Raw genomic sequence first — 27,253 nt, 5'->3', positions numbered from 1 at the left:
TGTGTGTGGGTCTTCAGCAGACCTGCTGCAAGTGGGAACAAGGCACTCCAATGGGAGGCCCAAGCATCAATGTGGGTACCATGGAAGGCCATCGCTGTCACCTGTTCCTGGAGCCCAGGATGAGAGCAGGTGCTGGAATGGAGTCGGAGGCAAGCTCGAGGGGCCAACGTTTGTGTGGTCCCAGCAGCCTCCTCCTCACACTGGCTCACCTGGAGGAGGCTCGAGAGCCTGGGGCAGCGGACGGCAGAGTGAGAAAATTTCTGGCCATCGAAGACCAGTTAGACCAGACCTCACAATAGCTCATCCCTAGTCCTGGGTGACAAGGGCAGGATCCTGTACAGACTCACCTGGGGTATCTCTGTTTCAGCCCTTGACATTGACCTCGATCCTTTTGAGGTGTCTTTGATGTCATGCTCTGCCTGCAGCCTCATCCTTGCCCTTCCAGCCTTCTCTGTCTGGCAGGAGTTGGCCTGTCCTGTGGGAGGCCTTTGTGGCTGGGAACGCAGGGTTTTAGAGTCAGGCTGGCAAGGGGTCGAGACCCGGTTCTTGCATGCATCCGGGGGTCGTGGTGCTGGGTCAGTGTTTGCTCTCAGGCTGACTTGAGGCTATTGGGAAGGGTTAAAGCTCTTGGTTAATGCTTGGGGTATTGCTGTTCTGCTTGATTTTCTATTTCTCAAACACTGCTAGAGAGTGCAGATTGGTGCAGTGACTTTGGGAAACAGTCTGGCATGAATGCCAAAAGTTCTGCATCCGTGTACCCTGGCGTCCCACTCATTTTACACCTAGGGGTATACCCAAAGGAGTCTCGGGCATGTGGACTCTGGGAGACTTGTACAAGAACGTTCATAGCAATTCTATTCCCAGCGGCAGAGACCTGGAAACAGCCCAGATGCCCATCAGTGCAGGAATAAGGATGAATACGCTGAGATGTGGCTACACAATGGAATATTAGACAGCTGTTGAAATGGATTACCTGTGGCGATGTGCAGTGATGTAGATGAATTTTAGCAATTATAAATGCCAGGTAAAAAGAGCATGTGCTCCAGAAGATTACATACAGCACCATTCCTTTTCTTACAACGTGAAAAGCGATAAAAATGTGCTTTTCAGGAATATTCATGGATGAAATAATGCTGTTTAAAAAAAAAAAGGACAAGGGAATGTGTACTTGTAATTCAGGATGGAGGTGTCCTGGATGGGAGGAGGCGGGACGGGACGGGGGCGCCATCTGGTTAGACAGATTATCAAGGTCGGGGCCCGTGTTTGGGGTGGTGGGTGTGCAGGTGGTTCTTACATTGTGAAAAAGTAAATGAAAGTGAGCCATGTGCGACCACAGAGGAGCATCGTGAGCCAAGGATTGTGATTAATAATTAACCCAGTTCTGTGCCTGGGGGGTCCAGCATACACCGCCCCCCCCCAACCCTCAGGAGAGGGTTGCCACTGCCAAGTTAGTTGGAGCAAAGGCTGTGATGACCTAGTGTTCATGTGGAGGTAGGGGGTCCCCTTTTCCAGAACCGCCCTCCCCCCCCGCCGCCCCGTCCAGCTCAGGCCCCCGTCTTCCACAAGGCCTGCTGGCTGTTGCAACCTCTGTGGTTGTGGCTCTGTTCTTCCTTAACCACCTGTTTCCTGTGTGTCGAAGGGCCTGGCTAGAGAAGGGCCTGGCTAGAGACGGCCTCACCCACCAATCATTTCCACATGTGAGTCTATCTACCGAGGCGGTAACTTGCACGAGGCCAGAGGTCGTGTTTTATCTCCTACCTTACAGGGCAGATTCCTCCCCAGCTCCCGGCCACTGGCCCCTTCTCCCCCTCACTAAAAGCAGCTCCAGCGTCCCCAGCGCTGCCGCTTACTCCACAGGGTTCCAGACAGTCGCTGCCAGCCAGGCGGGCCCTGGGGCCCGTGTCCTCTCAGTGGGCCGTGTGGAGAGCCCTTTGTGGGAAGCCTGCCTAGGAGGCAGCAGCCTCCCTTTCTGAGTGGCTGCCTCTTGCCGTTGCTGGGAATGTTCTCGGTGCCCAGCTCCCTGACACCTGGAGCCCTGCTTGGAGGGTGGTTCTCGGGGTTGGTCTGGCTTCTCATGTCTTGACTCTTGGGTCGTCTCTGTTGTCAGGTCATCCGTACTCACAGATTACAGTCATTGTCCGGGCTGTTTTCATGGAACCTGCCCCCATCTCCATGATTTCTAGCTCTGCAAGGCATGTCGTGACCGACAGTGAGGCCTGTGGGTTAGGTCAGTGGGGCCTTCAACTGGCATGTGGACTCCCAGGAGCTGGCATTGGGTCCCATGCTCCACTCACCCGCTGGTGGCCAGGGTGTCACTTAGCCCCTCTGGACCCAGCTAGTTCAGGGAGTTAGGACGGTGCCTGCGGGCACCCGAGTTAATCAGCATGGATGGTCAGCCAGCTGTGGGGCACCCTGTGTCCTGGGTGCTGTCACTTCCTCAGCAGCCCCATGAGCTCCGGAGTACCACTGTGGAGGAGTCAAGTCACAGCTCGGCCTGCCCTCAGCAGCGGTGCCACTCCAGAATGGATTCAGGCCTGCCCCGACCCCCACCCCCCCGTGACCCAGCCTGATGCTGCCAGCCCTCAGTGGTCACAGCAACCCCCCGAGTGTCTAGAGAAGGCTCGGGTGGACGGTGTGAGATGAGATGAGCTTGCTCTTTCGGGGGTGGGGGTGCTTTCTCATGGCCTCGGTTTCTCCTTACCTTCCTGCCTTTAGCAGAGACCGGTGTGTCAGATGTAGGGTGAGAGGCCCTCTGCAGGGGGGCAGGGGGCGATGCTGGCCTAAGGGGCACGGCGGAGGGGGAGGCTTGTGTGCATGTGGGGCGGCGGTCACAGGAGCCCCAGGGGACAGCCAGCCTGCCCACCTGGAGCCAACGTGCAGCCTCAGTTTCCCGCGTCTCCACAGCCAGGGGACCAGCAGCGTGACTGTGGGAGAAATGGCTTTCCTGCCTCCGCAGCCCCGGTGTGCCGCCCCCGCCCCGGGGAGTGTGCGGTGAGCCGAGCCCATTGCTGCAGCTTACCCCACGGCCACGGTCTTCCCTCGGGCCCGTGGCCCTGGCTGGGAGGACCCAGCAGGTCCCACCTTTCTGCGTCTTTCCTCTCTGCTCCTGGGTGGGAGATGGGGTTTATGATGGCCGCCTGCTGGCCTTCCAGCCTGCCTTTTCTCAGCTGCGTTCATCCAGGAAACATTTACCTGGAGCCCCCGCCACTGGGCCCAACCAGAGCTCCGCTCCGGACTCTGAGCTCACTCTCAAGGCAGGTGGGTGCACGGCTGGCTCAGCCATGGGTCCGGGTTCACTCACTGTCACGTCCCCGACTCCTAGCACGCGGCCTGGAATAGACCCAGGCTTGGTGAATACGTGTTCAGTTAGTTCCCTGATGAGCGTATGAGTGAGACAGCGGATGTAAAATGGGCACCGGCCCCAGCGACCAGCAGATGCTATGTTCCTGCTGGACCAGAGTGAGCTCTTCTTCACACACCCTGCACAATGTGGGCGCCGGCGGTGGGTGCTGGTCAGTGTGCATGGATGAGTCTCATTGACATGGGCTTGGGCTGCGAGAGGCCACCTGCTGCGTGGCGGGTCAGGCACAGACCGTCATCCCGCTTGACTTGAGTTCAGGAACAGCTGGTGAGGGTGCCTTTGTCTAGAAGTGTAGGCGCTCAGCTAGCCCCGCGGGGAGCCGGAGCAGCTGGCCAGCCTTGTGACCAGGTGCTGGGGAGGGTCTGCATGCCTTCGTTTTCCCACCTCCTCCCAAATGTTCTTTGATGTTGGTGGTCGTCACACCCACCTTACCCACAGCTGAAGGAAAGCATCCCCGCCCCCGCGCCCCAACCGGTCTTCACACCCTGAGTGCAGAAAGGCAGGGTGCGGTTTCTGTGCCTGTCCTGTAGGGATCCTCGCTCAGGCTGTTCACACAGTGAGCCCCCGTGCCAGCCTAGCTCCTCTGACAGACACGAAGCGAGCCCCTCCTGGTGCCGTGCCCTGGTTGAGGGTGCTCGTGGGGAGGGAGATGGCCAATCCACATCCTAGGGAACCCACAGCCTGGTAAGAAGGCTTCAGAAGTGAAGCTGGTTTCGCAGAGGAAGCCCAGTCCGCAGCCTCATAACGAGGGACTAAGAATTGCCGGTCCCTTTCCTCTCGTCCCCACGATATGTATGCCACAAGCGGTTACAGCAGGGAGTGTCCCCACGGCGTAGCTCGAGCAGACATCACTCATCGGTGGGGGCACTCTCTGACACTGAGCCCTGGCCTCCGGGTCCTCACCATGGCACTCCAGGTCAGTATGACCCGTTCCCCTGTGCCTGGACTCTGAGACTCCAGGCTCAGAGTCTTTGTAAGCCCCGTGTCCTGGTGAGTTCCCTGTGTGAGAGCTCCTGGGCTTCTTCAGGCGTCAGCAGGGACTGTCTGACCCTGGAAATGGCCCCACTCTCCACGTGCGTCGTGCTCAGTAGGACTGACGGCACATTCTCGCCGCAAGACTTTCCCCCCTGCTGGTCCCTGGGGCTGGAATTCTCCCATTCGTCATGTCCTCCTGTCTCCCACCCTCTCCACTCACGTTTGTCCCACCATCACTTCATCGGTGGGGTGGGGTGGGGCTGGGCTTCTTTGGCTACCCGTCTGTAATTTCTTTCTCTTTCACTTTTGTCTTGTCTGCTTAGTTTTCTTAACCACTTAGTATTTCCTGGCACATACGTGTGATACACTCACTGACCTCTTCATTGTTCTCATTTACTGCCTTATCCCCACCAGCCGAAGTCATCATCCATCAAACAGATCTTGCCCTGGCAAATAGCCAGCCAGCCAGGACCTGGGGATCCAGAACGCTAGCTCCTTAGGCCTTCTGACTGTTGTTCGTAAGCAAGGGTCTGTTGACCTCTGGATGAAGGGTGAGGCTGGGTTCAGTGGGCAGAGGTGCTGGGGCCTCTGTTCTCACCAGACCTTCCTTCCCTGTGGTCAGTGGCTTTGGTTTAGCCAGCGGTTGGTGAGCATCTGTGGACAGCAGGTGCAGGAGGCCTGGGGTGGGGAGGGGGGGGACTCGGAGAGGAGCACCCTACAGCACCCCAAGACCCTGAGGCTCCCAGTCACCTTGAACTGACTGTGGGGCTACACAGTGCAGGAGCTTGGGGGGGGCCCAGAGGAGAGAGTTGTTATTTCCAGCCAAGGAATCTGGGTACAGGGTGGCATTGGACGTGAGTGCTGTAGCATGGGGAGGGTTGCCTCCAGTGCTAGGGGCGAGGGGTTCGATCTACCGCCAACCCCTGGTCCAGCTGCCTTGAAGTCCATACCATCTGTTGAGATTTTCACTTCCTGCTAAAACATTACCCATTACAGACTTGTCATTTCTTAACCTTCCTCCTCCCCAGTTTTTCAACTGTGTCCTGAGCTGCCCTCCCCCAGTTTCCTGCTATAGAATGCAATTTTGGTGATAGAAAAAAAAAAAACAAAAACAAAAACAGAAAAAAACCTTCCAGAGTTTCTTGCTCTCTAGATGAAGTCTGGCCGTCAGTTGCAAACTCCTATAACGATAAGTGACTGGTTCTTACAAAATTTGTTTGCTTGTACTGTGTGTTTGTTGTTATTGTCATTCCCAGGTGGGTGATCTGTGTGACAGGAACGCTTTCTCAGCCACCAGCATGACCCCTGTCCATACTCACATGCCTGGATGGCATCTGCTCTTCTTTGTCCCTCTGTAGCTCAGTGCCACCTCTTCCAGAAAGCCTTCCTGGATTGGCCTCTCCTGTTGTGCCTCAGTTCAGATGCCTCACATCCCCTCTGGCTGGCAAGTCTGTCCCCTCGGTCTTTCTCCCAGGCTCTTGCACGTGCACCCGGGACACCCTCACTGTTTTTTGCAGGTTTGCTGAACTTGTCTGTCTGCATATCATAGGTTTGAGGACAGAGATCTTCTCTTGAAACCCCCTATCCCCCACACACACCAGCACACCACCTGATAGCCATTAGGTGCCCAGAAACACAGTGGTGCCAGAGAGAGAGGGATCGGCTGCCCTCTGTTCTGCCCTGGGGGGATGGATGTCTGGAGGCCTGGCTGACTTGGGAGCATCGACGCTCACCTGTGGGGTGGTGTGATGGCCTGGCTTCCCTGCCTGCCTTTCCCTGCCCTCACAGGTCCCAGCAGGCTGCCACGTGCAGCCGGAGTCTCCCGGGTACTCTGTGCCCCTCCTGCTCTGACTTGTATCCTGGGAGTGTGGGAGCCGCCGCAGCACCCGCAGGCAGGGGGATGGCTTCCAGGGTGTGGCACCGGCTCTGGCCCTGCCCTGGCTGCTAGGGGAGGGCGTGGAAGAGAGTGGGACCCGGTGGACACGCAGATGCCGTGTGCCTCCAGCCCAGCAGCTTGCTGGGACAGGGGAGAGCCACGCCTTCCCCCCGCCCCACCATGCTCTGTGGGCGGTCCCAGGGCAGAAGGTGCCCAGGAAGTCAGTCTGGGATTCCCACTTGCTGGGGGTGCAGTTGGGTCCCCTGGGCCAGGTGGCGTTGGTGGCTCCTCCAGCCTTCCCTTTATGTGCACACGCCCGCGGCACTCTGGTCAACAGATGGTGCCGGTATGAGCCCCACAACCTCCCTCACCTACCGGTCAACACATATGTCAACTCTGCCAAGAAGCTTGAAGAAAGGTTCTCCAGGTGCTGGCGCACGGCTGTATGATCCCTTGCTGCCATGAAGGGGGGCTCCCCGTGTCAACGCTAAGTACCAATGCTGATGTTTGTGCTGGGGAGACAGCATAGGGCAGCTCTGAGCCATCCAGGCAGCGAGTGTGAGGACAGGACCACCCCCGTCTCCCCTGCAGCCCCTCCTGGAGCATGGCCCTGGGTGTGGGAGGCCCTCCGTAGACGCTGATGGAGGGCAGTGAGCTCCTTGCTGGAGCAGGAAGAGCTCCAGGGCAGAGTCAGAGGAGACCTGGGTTTCTAGACCCAAAGGTGTGCAGCAACTCTGTGACTTTCCTCTCTGGGCCTCAGTTTCCCTGCTGTGTAGGTCCTCTAGAAGGCTCTTTCTAGTTCAAGAGCTGGTCTCACTGGCCCCCTGCTGCTGGCTGGGGTCTATCAGCAAGGCCGTGTGTGTCCCTCTGCTGGGCCATCTGGGGCCCCGTGCCCCCGCCCCCTGCACCTGTGGTTGCCGTTGTTCCCTAGAGCCCCACTTTGGGTGCTGGTGACAGGCTTGTATTTACCGTGTGAAGTGGTTCCTGAAACACCATTTATGGGCAGAAATTGTTCTCAGAGGAGCCGAATGCAGTGCCCTCCCCATGCTTCCGGGCCTCCCCCACCACCTTTTTTGGGCCAGGAGCTCAGAAGAGGCACTTCCCAGCATCAGATAAGATGGGTCCTCCCACAGAGAGCTCCCCAGGCGTCACACCAGCCCTAGAGGGAAGGGGACAGGCATTTGTGGGGACACTTGAGCGTCCTCCAGCCCCATCGCTGTTGGGTTTCTCCTGGGTTCTTCCAGGCCATGTGGGCACTTGCCCGTGTTCAGAGTCGGCCAGCCTAAGTTATTAACTGCATAAAAGTGTGCTGTGTTCCTCTGTGTCAGCACCGCGCCTCCTCTCCCAGTTCCCCTCCCCCAACTTCGGAAGGAGCCAGACATCCCTTAGAGATGGTCCCTGTCCTGGAACAGGAAGGTGCGCCTCAGAGAGGAACTGTGGGCTGCCTGAGGTCACACAGCAAATAGTTCTGCCCGCACACAGTGGTGATTGCGTTTCCAGGGGCTCCTTCCCCCAGGTCTGCTCCTCGATTTGCTTGGAGGAAACACTTGTTTCCCTTTCTGTGAACAAAGCGCGGTCTTAGTTTGTTTTTGTGAACAGAGCCACAGGGAGAGGCCGCTACGAACACGAACACGGGGGCGGGCGGTTTTCTCCTGCTGCTGTAAGCCCGGGTGGCCCCAGCGGGTAGCTTTAAATCACCGGCTGCTGCGATGTGGTGTGGCCTAGTTAGGAGAGCCCGCACTGTCAGGCTCGTGCGGCTCTGCGCTGGTGTCAGGCCCTAGGGACCCCGGAGTAATTGAAAGGGGTTAGAACAGATGGATTGAATCTATCCGCAGCTTTACGTGACAGCCTCTTAACATAAAGTACTTCATTACCACTCGTTTTGCCGGGGCTCCCTGCCCCAGTCACAGGGAATGTGCTAGGAGCCAGAGCCCCTTGTCCAGATGGGATTACAAGCCTGTGGCCCCATGGGCCCAGGCTCTGAACGGCCGGCCGAGGATAAATCATCAGGCTTGCACCTCCTCCCAGCAGTTCAATTAGAAACTCGTGCTCTTGGCGGCGATTCCCCAGAAAGCGGGCTGGGGCTTTCCTTATTGACCTCAGATGGGGCAAAACTGTGGGAAGCAGGAGTTGCCGAGGGTTGGGGGCAGCAGGCTGTGGGTGCCGTGAATCCCCACAGAAGGTACAGGCCAGCATCACCAATAACGGAGTGCTCTGGTTTGGGCCATGGGTCAGGTGGCATGGTCCCGGGGAGAGCTTACTACCCAGAGTGCTGTTCCTGGCCCCCGCTCTGACCCTTACCATGAAGCCTCGTTGCCAGCACCGTGCCCTGCTTCCCTCAGATTGGAAATTCTGATTCTTTTCCTGACCGCCTCATGGGACCGTAGGGAGCAGGAAAAAGATGGGACCAGGCCAGGCTTTTGGGCAGTTTTTGTTTTGACTGAGGAGTATCAAAGGGTGTTATGGAACCCCTCTGGGCCAGATCCGGGTACGAGGTGTTGAAATGCGTCACTGGGAGGACAGCTCATTGGTGACCTGAGCATGAACAGTGAGGAGGACATGTGTGCGGAGGGCCCAGACACTGTCCCAGCTCTGTGGGTCTGTCCAGGGTGCTCCCTGAGCATCGGAGCCTTGTGGAGTCCCAGATGTACATCCTCTGCGTGAACCCTCACTGGTGCTGTGCACCCCCGGCAGGGTTCTTGCTGTGGGGGTTAGACGTGTCTTCTTGTATAGGGCACTGTAGTAGACCCTGGGAGCATTGGAATTCGGGAGATACCTTTCTTGTCGGACTCGCTTCCATAGTGTAGGAATTTTAAATGAAACTTGTTTTGCTTTGTTTGTTCCTTGAACAATCATATTTGGGAATTAATAATGGGAAAGCATGGCACATTCAAAGGAGCACTACAAACTCACTCTGAGATGTTTTAACTTTCGTTAACACCTGTAGGCTGGTGAATCTTAAGGCCTTCGGCCGCTGGTTTTACCAGGTTTCCAAAGACAGTTGAGTTACTTCGATCATGGTGGTAGAGCAAAGCAGATGGTTTTCAGGACCTGATCCCCCCATTAGTGAGAAATAGACATAGAAGATGCCTCTTCCCTTAAAAGAGGAGAATTTTTTATTTTATTTTATTTTATTTTTTGTGTAGGTGCCATGCTGGGTGTGGAGCCCGATGTGAGACTTAAACTCAGGATCCTGAGATCGAGACCCAAGCTGAGGTCAGGAGTCAGACACTTAGAGGACTGAGTCAGCCAGGTGCCCCCATTTAAAAAAAATTTTTTTTTGATATAAATTTTGAGAAATCTTTTCTGATCAGTCTAATTTTGTCAGCTGGCATTATAGCAGCTTTTCGCTGCCTCTGAGTGGTGAGGGTGTTGCGTGACAAGGCAAAATGTGAAAGGACCACAGACGTGGGCAAATGAAGCATTTGGAATTCAGAGGAAAGAAAGTTGCATGTGCTTCATGGCATCAAAGGTAGCTGGAAGGAGGAGGTAATACTTTCTGTGAGCTTTGGAGGATGAATAGGATTCTGATTGGGAGGAGTGCAGGCTAGGGATGTGGGGGGAAGAAAACATGCCCCACTGGGACCTGCAGAGTGTGTGGTACAGTGTAACCCAAGGCTTGACTTGCTGGCCACATTCAGCAGTTCAGCCATTTCTGGGCTTTCTCCTCCTCCTATGGGACTCCTAAGCATTCTTCATAGCCCAGCTCAAAAGCCACTTCCAGGAAGCCTTCCCGGACTTACCTGGGTAGGGTTTGGCGGTGTTCCTTGTGCTGTGTGACCCCTGCCTTCTGGGCTATGATTTTCTACCTCCCTGCCTTTCCATTCAGGCTGAGAGTGCTCACCTCACAGCACAGCGCTCAGTGTGTGACTTCTGAGGATCTGAACCGTAGACCTAGAGGCGGCTGGGTGCATGATCAAAGCCAATGCCATGCGTGTTTCTGATTTTCAGTACTGACTCTGAGAACATGGCCAGGTCCATACAAGGCTCTTTGTCTCTTTGGCTGTGTGGAAGGTACATATTTGCTGTTCAGACCATCCCGACCTCCTTGGTAACCTTCTGGGTGCCTCTGCTGGGTGATTGTCTGCACTTTTCTGGGATCCCCTCTCATTTACTCAGCATCAGATCCTGGTCAAACCCCTACGGAGGGTCACTCGTGATTCTGAGGACCTGTCCTTCGACAGCACTTATTTTGTCTTTCTGGCATAATATCAAGCCATAAAACTGAGTTTCATTTGGAGGGGAGAAAAAGAATTCTTTCAGTGTCTTCGTGACACCCGTGTCCTTGATCCTGCAGTCCTCGTGTGTACGCACACGTACACGTACACAAGCATTTCCACCCCGAAACTTCTCCAGGACCTTGCGTCTCTTCCCCCACGAGAGAAGATGACCTTTCTGCTTGGGCGGGCGCAGAGGTCCAGATGGGCCCTGGTGGGATTGTGACTCTTCAGGGAGGCCCTTACACTGCCCCAGGTAGTGGATGGAACTTTTCTGGGACCCCGTGAGCCCCGATTATCAAGGGCCTGGTGCTCGGGAGCCCACCCCTCCCCCCAGGGCCTCCAGCCTCCATCCCCAAGGTGCAGCAGGGACTGTATGTGAGCCCTCCCTACCCCCCCGCCCCCCAGTCCAGGGTCACCGGGGTCCTACCGGCTGGCACCTGCTCTTCCCAGCTGAGGGAAGCTTTGCGTTTCCTGGTGGGAGATGCCAGAGTGCACTTCGATGAGAGAGCAGGGGCTGGTGTTCTAAAAAAAAAATGGAAGTGAAATCCCATCATTTTCCTCTTGGATACGTGGTGAGTTGTCTCAAAGGAAAAGATGATTTCTGGGAGCCTGTCATTGCACAGCTCAGTCGCTGGCAAACACAATCTGAGAAGCCAGGTCATGGGGTTAAAATAGCGTATTTAAGGGGGTACAAGCCCCAGGATCGTTAGAAAATGTTGGACAGTGCCCTTGTCATGGTGGCTGTAGGAAAGAATGTGCTGTCATTTTGGTAGCTTCTCTGTGGGTTTCTCTTTCTTTACTGACATGCCTTCAGGACTGCCTGTGCAGTTGTGTCTCTCTGGCTCAGGCATCGGTCGTGGTCTCAGGAACCAGGATGAGTGCTGGATGTCCCCGGAACTAACCGGCCCCCGGGATCCACTCGTAGCCACCGTGCGGAGGTGCCCCTCCTCGATAACTTGGCTCGCCATCCTTTCAATTGTATTTTGAGGTGTTGCGGGGGCTGTTTTCAGCCCTCCATTTACCATGTTGCCGTTGACAGTAGTATTATGAGGCAGACTGTTTACAAAGAGTTTGGGGTACGTGCCCTGATGCCCAGGGGTCAATGGAGGGGTTTTAAGGGACCTGAGCTGTGTCCCCCATTCCTAAACCAAGAGAAGAGGTCCTGGGAGAAAGCACAGGCTCATTCTGGGTCTTCCCGGATGCTCGACTGCCATGGGTGACAGGTGCGCTCTCTGTAAGTCCTGAATAGGGACTGGCCAGAATGGAATTGGGGGCCCAGCTTCCACCGGGACCTCACTAATGGAGTGGCTAGACAGAATGCAGCAATTGAGCTTCATCTACAAGCCCTGGGAAGCGAGGGGGTCCCATCAGGCCCCTGCTGGGGTCCATCCTGGGTCCCTCTCAGCCCCTGCTGTGCTGCCTCAGGCCTCTGACTCCCCCTCACTGTGTCCTCCTGCCTCTAGCCGGGCAGCTCTGTCCACAGGGCAGTGACAGAGCCTTCCAGGTCTTTTCATCCTGAGACTTTGCTGGTACCTGCCTAGTGCAGACGTTCGGTATACCTTGAACGTCCCCGGAAGGAGTGGGGTGGGAGGGGTTTTGAGGAGGAGGGCTGGGGATAGAAGGGTGCCAAGGGTGTAGCCCAACCTTGTGGCCCCGGGCCCCAGGGTGGCTTCAGAGACCAGCAGGACAAGCATTTGGTGTCACCGGTGGTGAGACCATGCTCCTGGGTCCACCAGGGCCACCCGCTTAGTTGTAATCAAGTGTGAGGTGTGTGCGTCCGTGGCCACCCCTGGAATCTGCTCATTAGCATCTTCTGTCATCCTTCCTGTCCCTACCTGTGCTCCGGGACCTGTGAAGCCCAGAATGGGGCTCCCCCTCCGGTTTCCTGTGTTTTCCCCCCATCGAATACATTTGTACTTGCCGGGAGAGAATTCTAATAGGAAGGGAGCATTTTCCTCCCACTCCGCTCCCTGGTTCTATTCTCAGAACTTCTCCCCAGCTGTGACCTGTAGAGCCATGCCACAGGCCCTGCGTTCTCGCCCTTGGGTTGCTGCTGAAATCAGGAAGCTGGGAATCGGACTGGGGCCGGGATGTCGTCAGGGGGAGCCTCCAGGCTTGTTGACACCATGTGCACACACAGATGCGCAGCCCCGCCAACTGGGGCGACAGACGCTCCCTGCAGAGTGTCCTGGCCGATCCCATTGCTCCCCCAGCAGGTAGGGCTGCCAGCCCCGGGAGGAACTTCAGAATTCTGGTAAGATCCAGCTTCTGGATTTGTAGCCCAGCTGGTGTCCCAGGGGCTCTCTCCCCTTCTTACATCACAGGGCACTTTCCAGCCCTCCACCACTGAGAATCCGCTACGCCCACCCTCCTCTCACCCATTCTCGGGACTCTGGGTTTGTTTACAGCAGTTACCAATGGGATCCTTCCAGGAGGCAATTAGTACGGCTTTGTTTATGAAAAGGAACATCTGGGGCTTCCCCAGCATCTTATGTTAGGATCTGAGAACACACTCAGAGGAGGGAACCAGGGGAGGCGCAGAGAGGTACAGAATCCCTCCTGGATCTCCGGAGTTAACATTTCATCCGCCCCCGTCTCCGCAGAAGGAGGGGGGGGCGTGTCTCTGGGAAAGCTGCACCCTGAGTCTGACTCTTCCCTCCTGCCCATCAGGCCACAGGGATGTGGTGACAAGATGAAACGGTGTGGAGATTCGTGTGTGCCCCTTTCCCTCCTCTTTGCTTCTGCCGGTGACTGCCCTTTGCTTCTGCTCTTTGCAGAGGTCTGGGTTGGCACCAGGAGGGCTTGCTGGCCAGTTAGAGAGCTGCTCAGAGCACACCCCTGGGCTTGTGTTCTCCATCCTGGCTCTTTCCCACCCCACGCCGTAGGCCGGGTGTGACCAGGTGCCCGCTGAGCTGGCCAGAGTCAGCTGCGGCCTGCACAGTGGCTTTCTGTTCTGATTCCCAGGAGGGAGGGTCTCCTTGTCAGCAACCACCTCACGTCCCCACTAGATTGAGGGCCTGGCCTGTCGCCTTGGAGGCCCTGCCACCCCGAGGGGACGATAGATGTATTTTCTCAGCTTTCCTCGGGGACTGACTGCCACCGAGTCCTCTTGTCACTGGTGTTGGGGAGTGACTGATATGTCCTGGGCGTGACAGCTGCTAGTCACATGTGGCTGTTGGGGCCTCCGTGTGTGGCTGGTGTGACTGAGGAAGTGAAATTTTCCTGACGTTTGAAAACTGACACTTGATTCGGTTGTTGGAAAACTTACAAGTGTGTTGGGAAACTGCTTTTTTCAGATCAAGTGTTTCCAGTGAAAATTTAGCATCTGAGTTGACAAGGATTGTAGGTATAATCTTAGTGGATTCTAGAGACCTTGGTACCAGAAGAGAATGTAAAATATCTCGTTCATGATTTTATGTTGGTTGTATGGCAAAATGATAATATTTTGGATATGCTGACTTAACATATTATTCGAATATTTTCATACATGCAAACACACCTTTTTTTCCTTATCCTTTTTAGGGTAGCTACTAGAACATTTGAAATTAATGTGTGCCTCATATTGTGTTTCTACTGGACAGCTCTGTCCGTGCCCTCACACCTTGGAGCCTGCTTTTGCTGAACATGTGCTTGGCGGGCCTGTAGGGAGAAGGTTAGTGTCTCAGGAGTGCTTTGGGCCACAGGAGAAGGTTAATGTCTCAAGAATGCTTTGTGCCACAGGATTAGATCTTAGGAGACCCACAGTGTTGTTGTTGTTGTTTGAAAGGAACAAATTTAAAAAATCATCAGTTCATAAAGTAATACTTCTTGATTGCACCAAGGGATACATTTCTTGTGGGAAAATTAAAAACACTGATGTGAAATACTCTGGGGAGAAGATACGTTTCTAGCAATAGTTTCTAGCAATGTTCCCAATGATCTTTTGCTGAGATAATCATTAGCATAAAAATACCACCTTGTTATTACTGGAGAATTCTTTGAGACCATTTCACATTCTGTGTCTCCTTTGTAAGCGTGAGCACCCAGTCATAGCTCTGGTGCTCCCAGATGCTTGGATGGTGGGAGAGGGAAACCAGCCCAGGCTTCCAAAGGGACTGTAGCTGGTTGGACGGTGCCAGCAAGTAAATCTGTAAATCTTCCAGAAGCGGGGCTGAGCCCTTGAGTTCAGCGTGGCGACTCCGTGATGGAATGGGCTTCATCTGGCCTGGAGTCCTTCTTTTTGCTGGATGAGTGAGCTAGAAAGTGGATTTTGCTGATTTTACTCTCCGTGTGTGTTTTGCCCCAGGGAAAGACTGCGGAATCTTTTGGCGCGAGCATTCGGTTGAGAGACTGTTTTGTAAGTGTGTTAACTTCTCTCGGCCCCGAAGGAGGGCTGAGGCTGCTCTACAACTCATGCTTCTGTCTGGCACGGGTACTCGCCAATGAAGATGTGTTTGAGAGACCGTTAGCCTCTCCCGTGGTGACCTGCAACCCCAGATAATAAAAACGTTCGCTGACATTGAGTGGAAAGGGGTCCGGTGTGTTTGGGTCTGCATCCGCCCCTCTCCCCCTGCCCCTAGTCTGGTGTGGACAGGAGCCATGGAAAGACACTGAGGGGGGGAGGAGCATATCATTTGATGTATATTTTGAAGGTGTTGGCCTCTCCGGGCATGCTTGTCAAGGCTACCACTGTGATTTGGACATCGTTCTGGGTTATTCAGCTGGGCCCCGTGGTGTTGGAGGACTTGTGATTGTCCTTGTTTTCTTCCTCGGGGCTAGTGGCCATTATACAGATTACAGAGATGCTCGAGTTCACCTGGTGAATAGAGAGATGCTGGAAAGAAGCTGTCTTGCTGGAAACATTTTTCCAAAAGGCATCAGAGAGGAGCACCTGGCTGGCTCAGTCAGTTACCCACGTGCCTTCGGCCCAGGTCATGATCCCCAGGTCCTGAGGTCTAGCCCTGAACTGGGCCCGTTCAGCGGGAAGTCTGGTTGTCCCTCGGCCATGCTCGAGCTGTCTCTCTCTCTCTCTCTCTCTTTCCCTCTCTCAAGTAAATAAGTAAAGAAATAATCTTAAAAAAAAAAAAAGGGCACAGGAGGAGCTTCAGTGAAAAATTTCTGTAGTGACCCCTTTTGTAATCTTTTCAGACGAGAATACTTAGGGAATCCTACCCCCTTCCTTGTCTTCTGTAAAAATGAGACTTTAATCTTCCGATTGGTGAAAAGGCACATCTGGGCCGAGAAGACGACCTGTCCTGAGAAGTGCTCTGGGAAACGGGTGCGGGGGTTCGACCCGTCGGAGCCGCACGCTCCACTGGGGGAGCTTGTTAAAAAGACCCCAGACATGGGGGCATGACTGATAGCTGGTGCCTGGGCCCTTCTTTCAAAGCCCCTTGGTGTGAGGGCCAGAAGGCGGCTCATTTCCTCGAGCCTCCTTTAACGGGTGCAGATTAGCTGTGATTTATCCCCTCCCCCGGGGGCGCTGCTGCTGTAAATGAGAGAAGCCTCACTTATAGCTCAGTCCAAAGACCTGCCGAATGCTAGGAACCTGAATCACTAGGCTATAAAGACTCCGTGGTCTCTCTCTCATCTTTGCTCTGTACTTTTTTTTTTAACTGCACCAGCAAACCATACAATAAAAATAAAGACCTCTCTTAAAAAGAAACTTAGACCTAATCCTCTATCCTTGGCCTGCAGTAGGCCTCTCTGCATTGGCAGGCGTGATTTTTATGTGTTAGTGATCAAGGCGGAAATGTACTTAACTTGGGCTTTCCTCGTTTATTTATGTCCTAAATATTCCTTCCTATTTTAGAGGATCCTCAGACTTAGCACTTACTGGCCGCACGCTTATCCAGGGACAGACTGTAATTTTCTTAGTCATTCTTTAATTTTGTTTCCTGTTCTTAACGGTATCTTTTCCCCTTTGTTTCTGTAGGAAGTTCTCCAGCAGCTGATCGTAATGAATTTGCCCAATGTCTTGATGATTGGCAAAGACCCACTGTCTGGTGAGTGGCAGCTGCCCCCTGGGGTGCCCGGGCAGCGCCGTGGGCTCTGAGCAGCTGCTGGACACACAGCTCTGAGCCAGCTCGGTGAAAACACGGCATCGTTTGGGTGAGCTTCTGGAAGGGGTGGCCTACTCCCCAGAGGCGTGAAGCCAAGAGCGCATTTTTTCCCTTACGAATGAGTCCTCCCAACCCCTGGACCCCTCGTTTGCAAGTGCAGAGGCAGGAGAGCCCACTGCTGTCTCTGGAGTTGCCAGGGGTCTCTCCGTAGTATGCACGGAATCCACACCATTTTACCTGTTGGCAAGAAGGTTGGAGTATTTTGCAGGAACAAACGTCCCTTCTTCGGGGATCCCGACGTGCTTTCATTGACCCCGAGTTGGATTTCTCCGGCATGTCCTGTCTTGTTTCAGCTTTCAGCTTTCTCACTCTGGAGACCAGCGTTGGGCAAGGTTTCTAAGTCCTGGGCTTGGACCCTCGGTGTGACTTTGAAGGACTGAAGGAAATGTCCTCCTGGACACCTTCCAGGAAAGCAGAGCTTAGGTCATACCTGCTAGCTAACTCACCAAGTGAGTTGAAGAGGGTGATGGATTTTTTTTCCTTGGCACGATCGTGTGCCTTGACCTGTACCTATGGCTCGTGGATGTCAGCGTGCAGGCCCAGGGATAGTGTACTCGCTGGCTGGGACTTGTTCCGGTGGGGACCTGGCTGGCGTCGGTCTCTGGCCTCCTAGAATAGGTGAGGGTCCAGGAGTGCAGGAAAGGCCCCCCACAAAAGTGGCTTTTACAGAAAAGACAAGCTTTCCTCTGTGGCGTCTCCTCACCCTGTTCCCACTGGTGTCTGGCCCCTCTTGCCCTTTCCTTATGAGAGTAGCTGGTGTTGCCTCAGGACTGAAGGAACAGAACTCTGACTGACCGGCCCAGGACAGTCCCCACAGAGAAGCCGTCTCTGAGTGCCGTGGCCCCAGGAGCTGCCGTCGTATCTGGAGGCACCGAGTCAGGACCACGGAGCATCAAATCACTTTGCTCGTGGCAGGTGTCCTTAGGGGCCCCGCGAGTTGGCGTGTCGCCTTGTCTCCGCGTGAGCCAAAAGGAAGAGGTTTCTTGGACCTCCCCTTGATCACTAGCGCTGTGGGCCGTGAGCATTCACGGCCTTGCACAGTGACGGCTTTGCAGAGGCCGCCCTGGCCCACCTGCTGGCCCACCTGCTGGCTCCTGGCAGCGAATGCCCTTCCCCGCTCTGTGCGTCGGTAACAGGGAGCCCTTGGTTCGCCTTGGCCCTGGCTCTGCCTTCGGGCCGCCTGGCTTTATTTCAGGGTTCCCCCAGGTTGAGGATGCCAGATGCAGCCCATTCTAGCCATAGCCTCGGGCCCCAGGGGCAGTTGGCACTCCCGTGTTTCCGTGGTAACATCAGGAAGGTGGGGGGTCTGCTTTGCTGTGCAGAATGGTGCTTCCTGTCCTGATTTATTCAGCGGCTGGTCTTATAGGGGCGGGGAGAGATGCTGGTGGGAGGTGGGTGGTTCAAACTTCGCTCCGCTCTTCTGTCCGCTCTGGGGGCAGCCAGGGGTGTAAGGTGAAGAGGCAGGTGGAGCAGCAGGAAAGAAGGACGCTCCCTCCTCGAGCCCCTGGTGAGCCCACCATGTGCTGGGCATCGTGGATGTGTTAAAACATGGGAATGGGATCGTGCTTCTGGGGTGCAGCTGTGCCATCCCACTTACAGATGAGACAACAGAGGCCTGTGGGGTCTAAGTGACGAGCCTGCGGTTACATGGCCTGTTAGCAGACCCTGGGTCCTGGGCTCACACACAGACAGGCCAGGTTGGGCCAGGATTTGACCCGTTTGACCTACAGATGTGGCTGTGGCGTATGGTTCAGCCTGACATTAAACACATCCCCCCCACCCCACCCACTGACATCCCGCCATCCTGTCACCCCATCGTGCCGTGTAACTTGCCCACCCTGCCTCTGGTGGGGCCCCTCGTCTTCCCTGTCCGTGCCCCCCCCCCACCCTTTCCTGCTGCCACCTGGAAGCGTGTCCTCCAGAGGGCCCCTCACCAGCCACCTCCACACCCTGGGACCCTGGCTCCAGCCTCTCCCCCAGCAGAGTCTCTCTTCCAGCCTCTGAACCACATGGGCCCAGAGGGGGCTGTCTTTACGCGGAGGACCCAGGTCCCCGTTTCGGGTCTGGTGCAGAGCAAAAGAATCTACACGGGTGTGGGCACTGTGACTTGTTTTTGAAATTGCTTTATTGAGCTGTAGTTTTGTGCCATCACATTCGCTCCCCCTCAGGATACAACGTAGTGATTTTTTGTCGTGAGTGTATAGAATGGGGCAGACTTCACCATCATTCAGGCTTAGAACATCGTGGGGCGGCTGCTTTTGAGGCTGTGACAGGTGAACGGAGTGTCCCATCCATGGAACACTCCAGAGTCAGTACCCATCCATGGAAAAGGTGGTGTCACCAGCTCTGATGGACAGGCCGGGGAGAGAGTGTGCACGTTGGCCTGGCAGCAAGCTCGGGGGGCCTCCGGGCCGGCCTGACTCCGGCCGGCCTCCACCCGGGGGGCTGGGGCCGCCTCACCCTGGCGTCACCGCGGGGAGCTGTGAGCTGGGTGCACGCTTGGGTAGTTCTGACAGGGGTCCCAGGGCCTCTGAGAACAGGGGAGGTTGGCAGGGGAGGCCCGCCCGCGAGAAGACACAGAGGCATGTTTATGGAATAGTGTGTTCTGTCTTAAATTTTAAAACATAGATGAGTGAAGAAGCATTTTGGGTTTCTTTTTAAATAAAGAACAAAGCCTTTTGGTTTCTTTTTTGTGTGGTTGCCTAGAAGTGGGTTTGGGAGTTGGGAGGGGCACTGCCTTTTCACTAATGCTGCCACTCGAATCTTAGGGGCAGGCCTGTGCCCTTGCTGGCTGGTGGGGGAACCATACTGTTACTGACAACGTTTCACAGCTCATGGTTTGGTTTGGTGGGTGGGGGCTTTTTTTTTTTTTTTTCTTTTGGCAAATGCACTTCAGTGGAGACCGGAGACCGGTGCCAGGGGCGGGACAGAGCCCAGCAAAGTGTCTAGTCAGACACCCACACACATAGTGACACCCATCCCGAGACACCAAGCATTTGCCCCCAACCTCCGACCTAGGGAAGGAAGATGTCATAATTCCTACTATTAAGAGATTTTTTTCTGTGTATAGAACCTGCCACACCCATTGAACAAAAGGATGTTCTCTCTTTTTTTTTTTTCTGCCTTGGGTAGGATTCAGAGACAGCTCCATGAATGTGAGGAAGAACTTCATATACTTTAAATTGCTTTTAAAATCTTCCCTCAGGGGCGCCTGGGTGGCTCAGTGGGTTAAGCTTCTGCCTTCGGCTCAGGTCATGATCTTAGGGTCCTGGGATCAAGTGCCGCATCGGGCTCTCTGCTCGGAAGGGAGCCTGCTTCCCTCTCTCTCTCTCTGCCTGCCTCTCTGCCTACTTATGATCTCTCTCTGTCAAATAAATAAATAAAATCTTAAAAAAAAAATCTCTCCTCAGTGTCTGTCCCCGCCTGACCCCAAATCCCCTTTCTCTCATGTCTCTTTTGTACCCTGATGGCCTCTCTGGGTTTTCTATCAGTATTTGGTTTTGCAGCGGTCTCTCAACTTTTTATCAGTCCCTCGGGAGGCGTCTGCCTAGTGTCTCATCACTGTGGACCCCACGTCTTAGAGCCTGGCTTGGGGTCTCACAGGACCCTGCTCTGAGCCCCTTGCTCACTTGTATATGACAGCTGTTGGTGGGAAAGCCTTGCGCTGGGGGCTCAGGGCTGGGTCTTGTAGGGTGTTGTGTGTTGTGCTTCTGGCTGGCCAAATCCTGCCCTCCTCTCTCACCCACACTCGCTTGCCAGGCTGATGCCTCGGCTCTACCTTCCAAACACCTGAGCTCTTCTTCCCTCTTCCTGCCTCACTGCCACCCCGGTTCCAGACACCCCTGACTTTCACCTGGCTACACACCAGAGTAGCCTTCTGCCCACCTGCTGTCCCTGTCCTTGCTCCCTGCCGTCTGTCCCCTGCCCTGATCTCCTTAGCAAATGAGTCAGATTGTGTTACTTTACTGCCCCCTCCCTCCTGGTGCTAGGACCTGCGCACGCCGGCCAGTTCCACCACCTGGCTCCCTTTTCCCAGGCACGCATGGGTCTTGGCTCAGGGGCCACCTGTGACTGCAGCCCCTCAGCCTCTGGGATCCCATCCCCTCATCCTGCTCTGCCCTCCCTTTCTTACAGTGTTTATCACTCTCTGGTATACTTGATCATTTATTTTTCATGACTGTTGCATTGTTTATCATCTCCCCCCCCCACATACACGCACACGTGCGCACACACACGCACACACACACGATGTAATCTCTCATGAGGGCAGGATCTTTGGGTTTTTTATTTTTCTATTGTTGCCACTATGGTCCAGATGTCTAGAGTAGTGCCTGGCACATAGTAGGTGCTCAGTAAATGATGACTGCTGGAGACCCACCTTCACCCTCTCTCCTGTCCCCACTTTCTTGTTCCTTCAAACGAGCGCTCCTGAGGAGGGTTAAAGACAAGCTCTCCCAGATGGGAAGGTCAGATGTCCGTGGTCAGGGTCTCGTGAGAGCTGCTCTCTGCCCAAGCCCGTGTGTGCGGCTCTGCGAGGCCCGAGGCGAGGCTCTGGAAACTGCCCTCGCCTCAGTCTTGCCAGCTGCGCGTCCATGAAGTACACTGACGTGATTTACCAGAGTCTGTTCTGGATGTCTGCTTTGTCCGTAAAGCAAGGAAAGGTTTTGGGCCAGACCTAGACCAGCTTCCCCATCCCTTCAAGCCCTGTTTTCTCAGCAGCCAGACCTGTCACCGTGCCACACACAAAAAACTAGATTCGCCCGATGGGAAGCCAGGGTGGTGGTAGCAAATTAATTTCTCTGCTGACTCATTCAACAGTCGTGCTGGGAGAGAGCATGGCTTTTCTTGCCAGGTTTGGATCCAAGTGCATTGGTGGTATTCTGACTTGTACATGGCTGATCCCACCTCAGACATGCAGAACGGGAGGGAGGGAGCCACTGTGGTACAGAAACCCAGCCCGGAGAGGAGAGGGAAGGCATTCAGAGGCACACAGCGTTAGGATCCCATGGAAGAGAGACGCATCTGTCACTGTGAGTTCTGCCGGGGATGCATACGTGGGCAGGCAGAAGTGCCGGCCGCCCTCCTTGTTCTGCCTGGTCCAGACACCTGGCGAGATCCCCGGGCCCTGGGAGGGCTGACCCCAGTGCCTACAGAGTGCTGCCTGCAAACACGGCTGGATCTTTAGAGGAGAGCCTGGGGCCTTCCATTTATCCCTATTCAGTGTGCTTGCCCTTGGTCTTTGGTTTTCTCCATGTACTGGGGGTCCTAGAGACACAGAAAGCACCATGAGGCGTAAGAGTGTTCTGAGCCCACAGATCCTGTGAATGTCCTCCCTCCCAGCCCATGCAGGCCTCCATTCTGATCGCTGCTCTGGCTGAGAAAACCAGAGGGCCACTTTCCAATCCGCCCCCCTCCACCTCCCACATATTAGAAGGCTACCTACCCTTCAGCCAGAGCCCCCACAGAGAAGCTCAGCCTGTCCCTCTCCTCCAGCTTTTGTGTCAGTGCCCAACCTCTCCCGGTGGGTCCAGGGGCCCTGGAACCAAGCAGGCTATCTGTGCTCAAGAAGCTTCCAGTCTTTGTTAGAGAAAGGACAGGAGGAAGACAGCATTGGTAACTACTAGATCTGTTCCAGGGTGAGAAGCGATGCAAGTGTACTTTCCAAAGAGTGCAGAGCAGGTAATAATCTCTGCCTAGGTGGGTCGGGAAGACTTCCTGGAGGAGGTGTTTGGCAGAGCATCAGAAAGGAAGGTGTCCTGGGATGGAAGAGCTTGAGGGGGGGAGAATTGTGTTGGACTCCCATGAAGGGCACCATACTCAGGACACAGCTGACACATTCAAAGGCCAGAGGGAAACGGGGCTCCCTGAGACTCCCGGAATTTAACAGTGTTTGCTTGCTCTCCCGTCAAGGGCATTTTGGACGTACTTTTCAGATCCCATGGAAGCCTTCCCTTGTGGTCCACACTGTGCTGCTCCGTGTTTCAGTGGTGAACAGGGAGATTGTGCGGGGCTGGTGTGCCCATGGCAGCCAGGAAGGAGGGCCCAGAGTCTGGATTATTAGGAACAGTCTTCTTGTCCCCACGAAGTACTGTCTTAAAGACCACAAGGGCTGGCTTCCCTCCCCTGCCATCTTCCTGCAGTCCTACCCTCCCCCCTGTCCTGCTTGGCAAGGGACATGGTGGTAAGCATCCACTGTTGGAGGTTAATGAGACATTCTTGGGTTCTTTCTTCATACTTTTTTTTTTTTTTTTTTTCAATTTCTCCCGGAGTCTGATCTTGTCTTGTATGCATGTATTTTTATTTCTGGTTTTATTATAAAAACCTCAGATCCTTGAAATGAAGAGGGAAGAAGTAAGCGAACAAAAAGGAAAACCAACCTTGCAGGCTTCTGATTCTGTTTATGCTCCTTGTCCCCTCCTTGAGGGAACAGGCTCAGAAAATCTCCCAAACCCTATTTCGCATGGCGAGGCCACATGGTGCCCCTTGGCTTGTGTGCTGCTGGCTGGATTTAGAAATGAGTTTTTCAGTCCCCTCTAGAACGCGGGGGGTTGCTGGGCACTTCATCGGCAAGCTAGCCCTTGGCTCCTCCAGGAACGTGAGGAGCTTGGCTAACACCAGGCCCAGGCAAGCGTTCCAGCACGGCCAAAGGCCGGCCTTCGGAACAGCCCGTGGGATCGGCCTGGAGACCGGCCTTTGTTTAGCAAACTTCTTAGCGATGGGCTGTACACAGAGACGGCTCCCCTGGCTGCAATCACCACACCATGGCTTCCAGCGGGACTGTGCCCTGTGGCCGTGGCCATCCGCCGAGGAGGGACGAGATGTTATTTGTGAAAGGTCTTTATGGTCCCCGAGAGGATTTGGGCTTTGAGTCTTTTGCCTGGTGGTCGGGAGGGATCCTGCCTCCTGTCCTCTCCTGCCCACGCAGACGCTGGGTCTCCAGCCGAATTCTGGTGGTCGATTCTGCTTTTTCTGGTCTTCTGTTACTGGCTGCTCAGGAGAAGTTGCTCTCACCTGCTGGGCCCGGGGAAGGCTGGGTGCGGCGGCCGTCAGGGGTGGGGGCCCTTTTTGTTGGTGGTAATGCTGTCCGAGGGGCACGGTGGGACTGTTTTGGGTGTTCTTTGTCATCTGGGAGCAGCTGCCTCCCGTCAAAGGCCTCTTGTTGCCCACGTGGTGGTGCGGGGGGGTGGGGGGTGCTAAGGGGTGGGGGCAGGCTTGCTGTGGGTGGTGGACAGACACTGGGATGATGCGCTTGGGAGGCCTCTGCCCCATTTCGCGCAGACATGTGACTCTGTGCCTGCCAGAGCCTACCTGCGATGACCATTTATTTAATAATTAAAGGGGTTATGGTAATGCCTGGTGGGGGCCGCATTCTGCGTATGAGAAAGCTAGGTAAAGGTTTCACAGGGTTCACGCTTCAGACAGGGATGTAGCAGGTGTGTGGGGGGTGCCTGCCTCAGCCCGCATGGATCGGGACAGGTAGATGGAGGGTCCCCATGGGCCCACCTACCACCACCTCGCCTTTCATACTGTTCCCCAGTAATGCCCGGGGAAGGCAACCCTGACTGTTAAAATAGTAATAAACAGCTGTTCTTGATATAAGTGGAACCCCAGGAGGTCCTGCAGAGCTGTGCCCGTGTCGGTGAGTCCCGGGGTGTCTCCACTGAGGAGACAGGTACACGGTCATGCTCAGTGCAGGGCTAGTTTCCAATCAACGAAATAGGCCCACGATCATCCTCAGGAAACGGCCGTTTTTAAAATAAGAAACTGGGAAGAGCATAGTTGGTGATTGACTCAAGCCCATAAGGCAGAGGAGAGCAGCGTGAGGAAGTATTAAGGAAAAGTATGTTCGTGCATGTGTGAGGCCTCCATCGCGGCAGGGAAGGAAGGCGAGTCTGTCCTCTGGGGCTCGATGTGAGCTGCTCAGGTGACTGGTCTAGTCCGCAGGCGCAGGTTAACTACCCACCCACTAGCACACTGGGATCAGATGCTCAACCAGATACAGCCTTGCTCTGGAAGGAACTGGGACCATTGGTAATGAATGACAGGGATGGTAGAGTTGGGGCAAAGGAAGCAGTGGCCAATCTGGAACCAGATCTGAGTTTGGGACCCCGCTTATCTAAACCTGTTCTTGTTTGTAAGTTGGAGAGAATACTGTCTTCTGGGGGTTCAGTCCAATGATCATGTGTTCTGTGCAAGGGCAGACATGGTCTGTAGGCATGACGGGCACGTGGGGAGACAGAATTAACTTGAATGGGTCCATTTTCTAGCCTGTGAGGGTTAAACCTTCAGCCTTGGTGGCCGTTTGCAGATCTTGGTCCTCTGTGGTTGTAGAGAGTGGAGTTAGTGAGACGGAGGGGTCTCCGTGTCGCTGCCTTTCTCTGGTCTTAAAGGTAATCGCTGTCTTCCAGCCGCTGTCAGGCAGAAGGTGTGCAGCTGGGGGTTGGAGGAGCTCTGTCTAAGAGGGGTCTTGGTGTCCCCTTGCCCAAATCCCCACCTTCATAGCTCAGTGATCATTTATAGACGATAAGCATTATTTCCTGTATCCACAGACTAGGAAGTGGCTGCCTCTTAGCGAATCCGAGTAGAGCCAAAAAGGACTCTTGAGATCGTGTACTGGGCATGGGAGACGGGTTTTGTTTCATGTGTCAGCTTCCATTGATCGACGGTGGCTGTCACGTGCTCTGTTCAGGATTCTGAGGCCTCATTTCAGGTTCCGTAAGAAGCTGGTGAGATGATGTGTACCAGTGACGCAAGATGAGAGGGGATTTTCCAATCCAGATCTAACCCAGCTGCCATGTTTCAGAAGTTCATGTACTTTTTTTTTTTTTAAAGATTTTATTTATTTGACACACAGAAAAATCACAAGTAGGCAGAGGGGCAGGCAGAGAGAGAGAGAGAGAGGGAAGCAGGCTCTAGCTGAGCAGAAAGCCTGATGCGGGGCTTGATCCCAGGACCCTGAGATCATGACCTGAGCTGAAGGCAGAGGCTTAACCCACTGAGCCACCCAGGCGCCCCATGTTCATGTACTTTAATTGTCCAACCATCCTCCTATCCCCAAGTCCACCCTCACCCCACGTGCAATGTCAGATAGCTTCTCTTCTGTTTTGGAAGCTGATTACCACACACATCTGTAGCTTTATATGTATCTTCGATCAGCAGATGCATCCCAGCTCTGCGAAGAAAGGCTGCTGTGAGTTTCTCTGTGTCAAGGCTTCAGGAAGCAGGTAGTAAAGTAACTAAGGTTTTTCTTAGACTCAGCCATCAGCTCAGGCCATCATGGGATTCCCCCTGGGGTTTTGAGTAGATGCAGAGGCTGTCGGAGGTTTTCAGCCCTCCCCCCACTCCTTGGTGGCTTATGACTCACTCAGTACAGAAGTCCACATTGCTTCGTGCCCTGCCCCCATTTCTCACTCTGAAAAACCACCCTAGTGAGCTTAACCAGGAAGCATTTATAATTTGACACATGCTCTGTTCCCTTTCCTCCAGGCCTTGCATGTGCTGGTCCCGTGCCTGAAAAGCTCTGGTTCACCTGCCTCCCACGTTGCTTCTCATCCTTGGGTCGCAGCTCAGAGGTCACTTCCTTGAGGAAGCCTTGCTTGAGCCTCACTGCAAGCTAGATGTCCTTCCTCGGGGTTTCCGTAGCGCTTGTTGGCTTTTTAGAGTTGTTGGCGGTCTCGGTCTGCTCTCCTGAGCTCAGCGAGCCCCTGGCACGTAGTAGGTGCTTGGGAGGGCGTTGTCGGTAGGTCTATTTCTTCTTTGCCTGTGTAACTCTGTCTCTGAGCCAGTCTTGCTGGCAGGGACTCAGTACAGAGTCTTCTGGTATGTTTTGAAACTATTCAAAACCCAGATCAGGCGGATTTATGAAAATAGCAGTAGTTTGCCTTACTGTTGAAATCTTAAGAAATTGGGCAGCAGCTTCCCAGGAGAAACGAGGAATCTTGTGCTTTTTAAAATATATTTATTTTTCAAATTGCATAGGAATCTATGTATGGGGTGAAAATCACAGGGTGCATTTGTTGTAAGGGCGCCCGGGTGGCCTGGTCAGTTAAGCATCTGCTTCTGGCTTGGGTCGTGATCCCAGGGTCTTGGGATCAAGCCCTGCCCCAGGGTCCCTGCTCAGCGGGGAGTCTGCTTCTCCCTCTCCCTCTGTGCACATGGTCTCTCTCTCTTTCTCTCTCAAATAAATAAAATCTTTTTAAAAATGAGTGAGGGCAGAGGTAAATTCCCTAGGACCCCGTTCATGGCCAGAAAGTTCATTTTAAATAATTTTTTTTCCATGAAAATTTTTTCAAAGATTCTCTCTCTTCCTTTAAAACCTATGCCCCAACTCTGTTCTAAAACATAGCGAACAGGAATTCTGTACTTTTCTAATGGGTATGAGTGAGTGAGTGACTCACGGCTGTCATTGTGTGTGGCTGCTGGGTGCTGAGGGAACAGAACCCTTTGTTCTCCCACCGAGCAGCAGAATGTGGGCTGAGCCCTTTGTGTATGCGTACACGGGGTTTCTGGGCTCTTCCCTGCAGCCGGTGCTTCTGCTGCTGGCAGTGGGCCTGCCCAGGGCTTGTTCCCGTGGTCAGTTTGCTGTTTTTATGCGTTGCGAGCTGGGAATGTGGATCATCGGAGTTGCTTAAATTATTGTAGAGTATGATATAATTAGGACCTTTGGGGCCTTTCCTGTGAACAGAGCAGGTTGAGATTTGCCTTGTGAACTCTGACTTCC

The 27,253-nt window shown here is 54.4% G+C and overlaps 1 protein-coding gene across 4 annotated transcripts in view; it reads left to right on the top strand.

Annotated features, from left to right (window-relative positions):
* CCDC88C (coiled-coil domain containing 88C) overlaps positions 1-27,253 on the top strand; it is a 123,570-nt gene that overhangs the window by 34,296 nt on the left and 62,021 nt on the right. For all 4 annotated transcript variants that reach the window (XM_044229977.1, XM_044229976.1, XM_044229978.1 and 1 more), the window contains one exon: positions 16,347-16,416. In XM_044229977.1, the coding sequence (XP_044085912.1) occupies positions 16,347-16,416 (70 nt within the window). The remainder of the gene's footprint in view (positions 1-16,346; positions 16,417-27,253) is intronic.

The sequence above is a fragment of the Neovison vison genome, chromosome 13 (genome assembly GCF_020171115.1).
Source record: "Neovison vison isolate M4711 chromosome 13, ASM_NN_V1, whole genome shotgun sequence".
Lineage (NCBI taxonomy): Eukaryota > Metazoa > Chordata > Mammalia > Carnivora > Mustelidae > Neogale > Neogale vison.
Note: the sequence above shows the minus strand (reverse complement) of the source record. Positions and strands in the feature narration are given on the sequence as shown.